This window comes from Megalobrama amblycephala, linkage group LG15 (assembly GCF_018812025.1).
Source record: "Megalobrama amblycephala isolate DHTTF-2021 linkage group LG15, ASM1881202v1, whole genome shotgun sequence".
Taxonomy (NCBI): Eukaryota; Metazoa; Chordata; class Actinopteri; order Cypriniformes; family Xenocyprididae; genus Megalobrama; species Megalobrama amblycephala.
In genome coordinates this window covers 13,255,120-13,267,733 of record NC_063058.1, presented here as the reverse complement: position 1 = coordinate 13,267,733, position 12,614 = coordinate 13,255,120, and the positions used below count along the sequence as shown (strand labels likewise).

At 34.0% G+C, this 12,614-nt stretch overlaps 1 protein-coding gene across 1 annotated transcript in view; it reads left to right on the top strand.

Annotated features, from left to right (window-relative positions):
- Window positions 1-663: 663 nt before the first annotated feature.
- b4galnt4a (beta-1,4-N-acetyl-galactosaminyl transferase 4a) overlaps window positions 664-12,614 on the top strand; it is a 211,140-nt gene continuing 199,189 nt past the window's right edge. The window contains exon 1 of the mRNA XM_048158247.1: window positions 664-3,167. Coding sequence (XP_048014204.1) covers window positions 3,026-3,167 — 142 coding nt within the window. The 5' untranslated portion in view covers window positions 664-3,025. The remainder of the gene's footprint in view (window positions 3,168-12,614) is intronic.

Below are 12,614 nucleotides of genomic sequence, written 5' to 3'. Positions count from 1 at the left end.
AACATTTTCACGATTAGTTAATCTCGACAGCTGTGATAGCATAGTAAAAACGTAGTAAAAAATTTCAATAGAGTTCCACATGTAATAATTTCATATGAAACATGTTAGCCAATCACAGCAGTGGGTGTTTACATTGAAGTCTCACAGCAGACACGCCCCTTCAAACAGAGCGATCAACTCAAGAGGGCTAAAATCAAGGTAGAAAATGGCCTTTTATTTCAAAATTATGACAATTTTTGATGTAAAAATCATATAAGTGCACCTCAGGAAACACTATAATATAATAATAATAATAATAATAATAATAATAAAAAAAATGCAGTTCATGACCCTAGTAAAATGTCAAAAACTAAATTCAAAATGTTGATTATTTTTTACAATATTTAAAATGTATACAATAAATAAATATTCTATAAGACAAACATTCATTTGAGATCATGTTATTCAATTATCATTTATTAATAATGCACCCTTCTAAATATAAGTCAGGCAAACAAACAATAAATAAATAATATAAATAAAAGTCAAATATTTAATTTGAGTAAATAATTTATCATTATTAAAAAAAACATTTTTCTAAATAAATCATATGAAAAACAGTAAATTAAATATAAATTAAATGATTTTTTTCATTTATCTTATTTAAAAAGCACCTTTCTGAATAACACATTACATCTCACATGAGAAATTTCTCATTTTAGTCAGCCAAATAATGAAAACATCAAATAAACAAGGTGAGATCACCACAGCAAACGATTAATTTATGCGTTTCGTCACTGGAGCTGTTCCAATAATAATGTATTCCGCTGGAACTCCGCCGATGGTTGGACACGGGTACTGCCCATAACGGCTCCACCCAAGTTCGGTTGCCCAGCAGCGAATACCCGAATAGTACTATGGTGACGGTTGAGCTCATGAATATTAATTACGTAAATAGAACGTTCGGCCAGTAAGCCTGACTGATAATCCTTAGCTTATGAATATTAATCAACACAACGATAAGATGCTCCATGTAACGTCAACATGCCCTGTTTAATAATTCATAAGCTCAGCCAGTACAATAGTAGGATTCGTAATGTCGCTCCCCGGCAGAGTCATGGATGCTCAGTTGAACGCGGGGATCGAGAGTCGATCACATCGCAGGACTGGAAGCGGAGCTTGTGGGATTTATGAGACTCATTGCTAAATAGTTTATCCTGACAGCATCCACACGGACTGGATCCGCGCGCAGAGACTGACGCATCTCATCACATCGATGAAACAAAGCGTTTGTTTTGCGAAACGCACTAGTGGAATCAAAATGTCAGATGCAGCTAGCGGTATTGGAGCTTACGGACGCCAATAGACCATTGTTATTGTTTTTATGCAAACGGATTGTCTGTTAACGCGGGACGTGACGTTTAGGTGCACGCGTTTTGATTTAAAATTTTTTGAAAGAGCCAATAAGTTGCGCGTGGACTTGGATGGATAGCAGGTGCATGAACGCATCACCTATAAAAGGGATTCTTCACTCATGGTTATTAGTGTTTAAGCTCCGCGACATAATATCTGATTATAAAGCAGCATTTATTTAATTTCAGTGTTTTTTTTCCTATCGCAGTGGGATAAGGTAGCAGTCGCGTGATGTTCAAATTTACTGTTGCATACTAAATCAATACATCTGCTCGTATTTAATTAGAAATTGTTGCTTACATCAAGTGTCTTATGCATTGTTTATTTTTAATTATCTAGATATATACTGTAAAAAATTGCTGCCTTAATTCTGAAGTCAATTCAAAGTGGTGCTAAAATCACTTATACTGTGCAGTGATAAGTTCATTGCACATAATTGACCACTTTGAAGATAATTATTCATAAAGAAAAGTATAAATTAAATTATTGTTACGAGTTAAATCAAAGATGTAAGCACTGTATATAATTATTTTTTGTGACACAATCTTTTGTCAAATCAACTTAACAAGATAACATAATATTTTGAGTTTCTGTTTCTTGTATTAACTCAAATTTTTAATTTCAGTGAACTTAAAAAAGGCAACCAGGCAACTTACTTTTTTAAGTTAAACCAACAGTTCTTTCCAGTGTATAGGAAAATTCATGCTAAATATCGCGTTTGTTAATTGATATGGCTAAGTTTATCGTGTTTGTTAATTGATATGGCTAAGTTACAGGTTTATAAGAATGGTTTATTGTTATCATGGCTGTTTGAGGTATCCAAACAAATCTAAAATGCATTTTGCACCTCATCCTAGCAAGGGGCGACTTTGCAACTGAGGGTTCTGCAGTTAGACTGTGTTGTTTTTTGTTAAATAAATGCGAAAACGTAGTGTTAAAAAGTTAGGCTGGTCATTTGAGCGAAAGCTTTAAATCCAGAGGATGATCCTTTCTGGAGTGGCTGGACTGCTGTCAGAGCGGCTTTCACAAGATTAACAGCCCTCTGCTCTTTTCTTTGCCTATACGCCTACAAAAAAAAAAAAAAAAAAAAAAAAAATTTTCCTGGACTATTCTCCATTTTTACCTATTTTTAAAACTAAATGGGACTTAAATGAAGATTTCCGGAGCAGCTGCAGTCTTGTTATTGATGCTCCTATAAGACTCAAGTAACTATACTGTCAGTAATTCAGTGTTTAAAACGCGCCAAACTGAGAAGCAGCATTTTTCTGCTGCTGTATTATGACATTGTGACATCAGGAATCTTTTTTTTTTTTTGAAATGTGCCAAGCGACTGACACCGATTGTAAATATGACTTTGTGATCAGATGCTGCAAACAAAGTAGCAGCTAAGACTGATTCTGCTGCTTTTTGGAGAAATATGACATTGTCACGAATTTGAGCGGCTCGGACTTTTATTCTGCTGCTGATGCAAATATGACATTGTGATATCAGAAATTTAGATGCAAAATAGATCTGAGGCTGCTGCAAATATGACATTGTGACATCAGGAGTCTGTCTGTGAAGCGCCAGACTGAGGAGCAGCTGACACTCTCTTTTTGCTGCTGCTGCTGCTGATGATGCTGCAGCTGCGAAAATGCTGCGATTCCCTGTGAAGAAAATACGAAAGCAGTTCAAACTTCTGCTACTGCTGGTGCTGCTTACTTTTGCCGTGTGGTTTACGTACCTGCACATCAACCAGGGCAAATCCATCAAACTCCACTTCAACTATGGGAAAGGTAAGATGTGAAATGTTTTAGGGTAATTTAATGTGTGAAGTGAGTTTATTGCTGATATAATTTTCTTTCTGAGGGGCTTTTTGAATATTCTTGTTATGAAGAATAAAAGAAATGAAGCTGCGGATGAGAATAAGAGCAGGATGAATAAAGGAACTGCTGAATTATCAATTTTGTTATTAACTTTAATTAACAACTAGGGCACCAGCACTGATACTGACAGTACATCAGAGTCCAGCACATTTAATAGTTGGCAGATGAAAATTGGCATTTTAATAGTTTGTATGCCTTGCATTTTAAAGGAAAGTTAAAATATTGTATTTTGAATTAAATTAAGGTTGCATTATATTGGTTTTATTAGAGAGTGCTAAAATTATGGTTCTCAGCTCTATGGTTAAGTGTAAAGTGTGTTTGGCTCAAAGACATAACGGGTCATTTTATTGTCAAAAGGCTTTAATAATAATAAAAAACAAAGATATGACATCCAAAGTATGTAAGGTAGTACAACTAGATCTAGTTTTGAATTGTCAAAAGGTCATTTGGTTTAACCGTCCATTTCATTTGTAATTAAATTATTTTAAAATGTAATAAATGTATGTATTTTTAATTCTGGCATGATTTTATAACATCATATATCAACATAGTGCAAAATTCTATTAAAATGATGTGTAGAAATCGTCGCTTTGTTATGAGAAAGAATTTCCGGAAAAATGAATTTCATTGATGTCATTTGGAGTAACTAATATAAAAGGACAATTTTGGATCAAGTCATGTGATCAATATCATGTGACAGGATGTGACATCATTTAGACACCTGCAAACGACCACATGATCATGAAGCAAAGTAACTAACTCTCTTTTAACTATTTGAAAAATTCATGTTTTTTCTTGCTCATACGCATGTCCCGAAACATCAGGTCATTCGGTGCAACCGCTATAAAACATGGAAAATGTTGTAATATTTAAAAAACTTGTACTAAATATAAAATGTTTGATTGTCCTCTTGCTAGCTAGCTACATATCAGCTTGTTAGCATTGTTTGAAAATATTGTCATTTGGTGTAACCAAAAGTGTCATTCGGTAAAACTGAAATTTTGGTTAAACCGAATGACTTTTTTGGTGACAAATTTTTGTGCATCTTGTAAAAAATGACAAAAACAGTGTTAATTGATTATAAAACCCACATAATCTCATTGTTAACGCTTAATAAAACTTCAAAGTGAATTATATCTCTTTATAGTTTTTTTTTCTCTCACATTTTTAAAAACCTTATTCGTCAATGACCCGTTTGCTCGAGCCATGTGCTTGTGAGAATCTTTTACCTCAAATTCAAACACATACTTGCTCATGAAAACCGCTCATTAAGTCATTATATATTGGTAGTGGTATGGCAACTGGATTTTTTATAATAAACATGTAGGCAGTGAACCAAACAAACAGAAAAAACCTGTTTGTCTTATATTAAAGAACTTGACTTGTTTGTTAATGAAGCGTGGGTTATCAGTGTCACAACTCTTCCCACATACTGTGGGAAAAGCTTTTCATTTTTTAAGGAAAAGTGTGTAATTTCTGTGATACTAGTGCTGAGAAAGAGACTTTTCCATTTTCCAAAGAACAGTGTTAATTGTTGATAAGGTGCGTCTAAATTCGCATACTTATGCTCATATGCTATATTTTGTAGTATAAATAGTGCAAGAAGTGTGTTCACACTGAAAATTCCAACTATAAGAAGTGCACTTCAAATACATGGATGATGCACTTATTTAACGGAAAAAATTAAATGTGGAATGTTGGGCGCTTCTTGCAGCTTTAAAGGGTTAGTTCACCAAAAATAAATTTCTGTCATTAATTACTCACCCTCATGTCGTCCCACACCCGTAAGACCCGTAAGTTCATCTTCGGAATACAATTTAAGATATTTTTGATGAAATCCGAGATCTCTCACAAATGTGTTTGTGTAAGAAAAAATATCCATATTTAACAAGTTATGAAGTAAATTATCTAGCTTCCTCCAGACCACCTTTCTTATTTAACTTATGAATACAGAATTTTGAATACGGAAGGCGGTCTGGCAAACTGTTTTCTCGTCACTTCTAAAATTAAGGTTGAACTGTAGTCATATGGACTATTTTAACGATGTCTTTACTACCTTTCTGGGTAATTAAATTGCTGTCTATTGAGGAGTCAGAGAGCTTTTGGATTTCATTAAAAATATCTTCATTTGTGTACAGTGGTTCAATATTAATATTATAAAGCGACGAGAATATTTTTGGTGCGGCAAAAAAACAAAATAACAACTTATTTAGTGATGGCCGATTTCAAAACACTGATTCAGGAAGATTCGGAGTGTTATGAATCTTTTGAGTCAATCATGATTCGGATTGCGTCAAACCGCCAAACTGCTGAAATCACGTGACTTTGGCGCTCCAAACCACTGATTCGACACGCTGATTCATTATGCTCCGAAGCTTCCTGAAGCAGTGTTTTGAAATCGGCCATCACTAAATAAGTCGTTATTTTGTTTTTTTGGCGCACCAAAAATATTAGCGTCGCTTAATAATATTAATATTGAGCCACTGTACTCACATGAACTGATTTAAATATGTTTTTAGTACATTAATGGATCTTGAGAGAGGAAATGTCATTGCTGGCTATGCAGTTCACGCGTTCACGACAGTCTGGAGCGTGAGCTTCCTGTCGCAAATGGTATAATCACATTTACTATTGTTCATCGAATTCTCACAGATGAATTCTGTAGAAATCCATGCGATTGGGAGTTTGAGGGTGAAAGTTGTTCAGTTTTGGTGATTTTGACACATTGACCCACAGAAAGCGGCTTGTTTTGAAGATGACTTCTGTGTGACCAGCACTCACTATACTATTGACAATGAACAGTAGACCCTTTTCTCCCACATAATTTCGCTAATGTGACTGAACCTTAAAGCTTATATTAAGAACACTAATATTGGCAGTGCACTAACACAGGGTCGGACCCCTAGAGCCCATCTGACAACATCTTTTTTATGTCCGCCACTCTAGAATAGGATCCTCTTTCTCATTAACAGCTGCTAAAAGCTCTGTGTGGCTTGGCATCTCTCCCTGACTGCCCCAAACTGACCTCAATCATAACCCAGGAGCATCAGCCTCTGTCTGGGCGCTCTAGTCTTTGAGTGGGCCACCAAATCACTCCTCTCGCAAAGGAGAAAAGCATTGGAATCACTCGAGTGTGAGAAGGCTGTGCAAATCCTGTATTAGCACGAAGAAGATGTCTGGAAAATAACATGGCATCGCACCAAGCCATCTATAGCGAAATTAAAAAGTCTGTGGGGCTCGCCGGGTGACGTTACTGACATTTTAATCAGAGATGTTGGCTGTGAAAATGCATGTTTGCACAAATAGGCTGGTTTATTTTCGCCTGAGGGCTCACAATGGTCACCTTATTGCCAATTACAGACTCCATAGGGCTGGGTCAAGATGTGATGGGTTGCTGTGAACATGGGTCTTTTTAAGCAACCAAGTGTGAAGGAATGTGTTGAAGTAGCAAGCGGGTCATTCCTGTTATGCAGTACCTTTTGAACTCAGTAAGTTTTTAAAATGAATGCACTTGGGTTGTAATTCATATAGATGTACTTGCTATAAAAGCATATGGGTCAATGACATGATGGATTATTTTTTTTTGTCCAAAGTCCTTAATAATAATACAAAACAAAGATATGACATCCAAAGTATGTAAGGTAGTACAACTAGATCTCTTTTATTGAATCCAAAAGGTTTTAATTATATTTTGCTACATATAAATGTATTTTAAAGATTTTGAAATGTCAAAAGGTCATTCGGTTTAACCGTCCAAAGGCCAATACAGCCATTTCATTTGTGATTAAAATATCTAAAAATATAAATCTTAAAATATCAAGATAGTGCAAAATGGTGTTAAAATTATGTGTAGAAGTCGTTGCTTTGTTATGAGAAAGAATGTCCGGAGAAATGAATTTCATTGATGTCATTCGGAGTAACCAATATAAAGGGATCATCATGCGGTCAATATCATGTGACAGGACGTGACATCATTCAGACACCTGCAAAGGACCACATGGTCATGAAACACAGTAACTAACTCTCTCTTAACTATTTGAAAAATTAATGTTTTCACTTCCTCAAACGCATGTCCCGAAACATCAGGTCATTCGGTGCAACCGCTATAAAACATGGAAAATGTTGTAATATTTTAAAAACTTGTACTAAATATAAAATGTTTGATTGTCCTTTTGCTAGCTAGCAAGTTAGCCATCCTCATTCGGTGTAAGCAAAAGTGTCATTCGGTAAAACCGAAATTTTGGTTAAACCAAATGACTTTTTTGGAGACAAATTTTGTCCATCTTGTAAAAAATGACAAAAGCAGTGTTTTAATTGATTATAAAAACCACATAATCTCATTGTTAACACTTAATAAAACTTCAAAATTAATTATATTTCCATTATGTTTTTTTACACTTTTAAAAACCTTATTTGTCAATAACCATATACTAGACTTACAAATGCTCTGGTCAAGCTCAGGCACTTAAACATCATTAATTGTAACCAATTTACATGGTGGCAAAAAAATTAACAGGATGGAAATGAAGTGCTAAAGTTAGCCATTGCTCAGTGTGGGATTTTGTGTTAGCTTATGAGGTCAGGAAGTTAATTACAATATTTTTAATCATCTTTTAAAATGTTATTTTATAATACAGATTGCTGTCATTTTATCTAACATAATTAAATGTTTTAAATTGAACAATATTTGCTCATGTCTATATGCTGTTGTTATGCCACCAAAAAACATTTTTTAGATGCTCTGTGAACATGGGAAAAACCTAAACTAAACCAAAACAAAACATAAAGTAAACTTTGAAACTAAACTTTTAGTGAATATTTTATTCATTTAAATTCACTCCTAAGTGTGTAATTTCTGCCCAACTACAGATACCAAAACAGATTTGTTTCAGAACACGCCCCCATCTGTCATTGGTCAAAAAAGAACTGACTGCCATTGGTTGAGTCAGTGTTGCTGAGTCAGGCTGGTCAGGATTTTCAAACAAACAGAGCAATGTTTTGATAGTCCCACTTTGTTTATAGTACTATTCAGGGAAATCAACCTGCAGTGGCTTACTTAAAGGGTTAGTTCACCCAAAAATGAAAATACAGTCATTAATTACTCCCCCCTCATGTCGTTCCACATCTGTAAGACCTTCGTTCATCTTCAGAATTAAGATATTTTTGATAAAATCAGTGAGGCCTCCATTGACAGCAAGATAATTAACACTTTCTAATGCCCAGAAAGCTACTAAAGACATATTTAAAACAGTTCATGTGAGTACAGTGGTTCAACCTTAAAGTTATGAAGCGACGAGAATACATTTTGTGCTCCAAAAAAACTGATTGTATTCAACAATATCTAGTGATGGGCAATTTCAAAACACTGCTTCATGAAGCTTCACAAATCTTTTGTTTCTAATCAGTTGTTCGGAGCGTGTATCAAACTGTCAAAGTCATGTGATTTCAGTAAACTTCGAAATTTCGAAACATTTTGAAATTTCAATGGTTCACGTGACTTTGGCAGTTTGATGTACGCTCCGAACGACTGATTCGAAACAAAAAGATTCGTAAAGCTTCATGAAGCAGTGTTTTGAAATCGCCCATCACTAGATATTGTTGAATAAAATCATTATTTTGTTTTTTTGGAGCACAAAAAGTATTTTTGTTGCTTCATAACATTACGTTTGAACCACTGTAGTCAAATGAACTGTTTTAAATATGTCTTTAGTAGCTTTCTGGGCGTTTGAATGTGTAAATTAATTTTACTGTCAACAGAGGCCTCACTGAGCCATTGGATTTTATCAAAAATATCATAATTTGTGTTCTGAAGATGAACGAAGGTCTTACGGGTGTGGAACGACATGAGGGTGAGTAATTAATGACTGTATTTTCATTTTTGGGTGAACTAACCCTTTAAGGTTGACTTCTGCATATTAAACTGTGATAGGGAAAAATGTTTTAACATAAAAAACACTTTAGTGTTTAACTGTGATTTAAAAAAACGGATACGTTTAATAACTAAAAGTTTGGGAACATGAAAGTAATGCATAGTGGAATCACCCAAGCACAATGTTTGTAAAGGGAAGCCTTTTGGGGCTGATTTCAAATGAGTTTTTTGCTTCAGGTTGCTATGTTTAGGAATCCAAGGGAACTGATCCCAGTTTGGCATCGGTGGGCAACCTCTAACCAGAACCCCTCTGAATGCTGAATGAAAGGGTGTGAGAAATACACACAACTGAACTGAGAAGGAGTGGGATAAGAGTGGCAGGTTGGTTACAGGCACAGAAAGGGCTGTTGGGAAAGGTCATATGATACGAGTGCGTGTGTGACTGTGAATGGAAAGCAGCCATTTCCCACCATAATCTGGCTGTAGTAAAGCATGTCGGCTGTCAAGGCCATAAAATCAGAGTTAATTACGTTGATGTGTAATTGAAGTATCATTTTACTGAAAAGGTACCCTAAAGCCTTTCTGGTCTTTTGTAACATGAAAACATGTATTACATGTAGCACTATGTAATTTAACAGGAAGAGCTACAGTAACATTATATTAGTGAATGACTGTTTTATGACAGTGAATGCATTATAAGTTACATGCCGCCTTTTATTATGGGTAATGACTTTAATAGATTCAAACTGCATTAATGTGCAGATTCACAGTATGATTATGCTAGAATTTCCTTTATATTTACCATGGGCTTTAGATAATAGGGAAATTGAGCATGAATTACCAAACCTGTGGGATGCCGGTTTGTCTTTGTTAATCGATAAAGCAGCAACTAGCACACAGCAATTTTTGTCCTTCTTCAAATCTTGGATACAAGCGCAATGAAAGTGTACAGTGACGTACTTAGATAATAATGACATTTTGTGCGTTATGAATGGACATGATTTTTTTTTTTTTAAATATCATATTTGCATTGACTAATTTTTGAACCACAACAAAAACTAATATGCTATTGAACATGCTTGTTTGTTACAAAAAGTTACATTTTAATGTTAACAGACTAAATTAAACAGTGGCCTTGAAATATTTTTCGATTATTGTAAATTACTTGGAAAAACTTGAAGGAATGTTTGTTAATAATCCAGTCAGTAATAATGAACAAAGAAACTAAGTAAGTTTTTGAACATGCTTGTTTGTTACATTGTTACAAATGTTACAAAAGTTACATTTTAATGTTAACAAACTAAATTAAACAGTGGCCTTGAAGTATTTTTCGATTATTGTAAATTACTTGGAAAAACTTGAAGGAATGTTTGTTAATAATCCAGTCAGTAATAATGAACAAAGAAACTAAGTAAGTTTTTGAACATGCTTGTTTGTTACATTGTTACAAATGTGACAAAAGTTACATTTTAATGTTAACAGACTAAATTAAACAGTGGCCTTGAAGTATTTTTCGATTATTGTAAATTACTTGGAAAAACTTGAAGGAATGTTTGTTAATAATCCAGTCAGTAATAATGAACAAAGAAACTAAGTAAGTTTTTGAACATGCTTGTTTGTTACATTGTTACAAATGTTACAAAAGTTACATTTTAATGTTTACAGACTAAATTAAACAGTGGCCTTGAAGTATTTTTCGATTATTGTAAATTACTTGGAAAAACTTGAAGGAATGTTTGTTAATAATCCAGTCAGTAATAATGAACAAAGAAACTAAGTAAGTTTTTGAACATGCTTGTTTGTTACATTGTTACAAATGTTACAAAAGTTACATTTTAATGTTAACAGACTAAATTAAACAGTGACCTTGAAGTATTTTTTGATTATTGTAAATTACTTGGAAAAACTTGAAGGAATGTTTGTTAATAATCCAGTCAGTAATAATGAACAAAGAAACTAAGTAAGTTTTTGAACATGCTTGTTTGTTACATTGTTACAAATGTTACAAAAGTTACATTTTAATGTTAACAGACTAAATTAAACAGTGGCCTTGAAGTATTTTTCGATTATTGTAAATTACTTGGAAAACTTAAAGGAATGTTTAAGTTAATAATCCAGTCAGTAATAATGAACAAAGAAACTAAGTAAGTTTTTGAACATGCTTGTTTGTTACATTGTTACAAATGTTACAAAAGTTACATTTTAATGTTAACAGACTAAATTAAACAGTGGCCTTGAAGTATTTTTTGATTATTGTAAATTACTTGGAAAACTTGAAGGAATGTTTAAGTTAATAATCCAGTCAGTAATAATTAACAAAGAAACTAAGTATTTGAACATGCTTGTTTGTTACATTGTTACAAATATTACAAAAGTTACATTTTAATGTCAACAAACTAAATTAAAACAGTAGCCTTGAAGTATTTTTCAATTATTATAAGTAATAATGAACAAATGGAGTATCTGAATATAAAACAATAATTAAATTAATTAAAAATTGCTTATTTTTCAGTAATCTAGCATGAATTTTTCAAGTATACCTTTAGAAAACAAAAAAATGGTCTACAGTTATGACTATTGAAAATAATAATGTATTTCATCCATTGAGTACTTAACAGGTGTTGTAAAAACAAGGCAACATAGACTCACTGTCCAAAATATTTGGACCTTGTTGACTTTCATTTTATAATCAAAACATTCTTTAAAATATTTAATTTTTAAGATATTTTGTCATGATTCATGAAAGTACAGGGCTCACTTAGCTTTATCAGTCGCACATACGCATTCTGACTCTCTCGCTCTCACAGTGTTTCATATTTCAATGTCCTGACTGAAGAGATGCCTCACATTGAAGTTGGTGTTATATTACTGTAAGCGATCCATCTGGTAAAGCTGGATTACAATCGATCATCAAAGGCCTGAAGCTGCTTGAGTGGGCTTTTATTGTGGTTGTGTGTGCAAAGGTCACCTTAACAGTTTGCTCTTTGCACCCACGTTGGCAAGAGATGACAAGGAAAGGAAGTGATGCGAACAGTCAGTCACACTCATTGGTGAGCTGTTCCAGTATCTACTTTGTCATAGTGGTACCAAGCAAAGTGTTGGTTACGAACAGAGCAGGAACTATGAAACATTCACGAGTATGAAACCTATTGAGTATTTTAAGTATTAAATGGTTAGGATTGACATGAGGATGAGAAAAGGATGAATTTTCATTTTTGGCAGAATTAATCCTCAACATCTTACTCTATAAACACCATCTATTCGGAAACTTCACCTTTCTTCCCAGGTCTTTAAGCATTAACCACCGTCAGCCGTAGGTTCACATGGACTTCATGTGCACCCGAAATCTTCTGGTGAGCAGAGTTGTGTAGACTCTGGGTGCTTTCATTGTTTTTTTTATTCTGCCCATTTGAGAACAATGCCCTCAGGCTTACAGCAGAACAAACGTTTTCATGTCTGCCAGGGGCAAACCAACACCATCCTGGTTT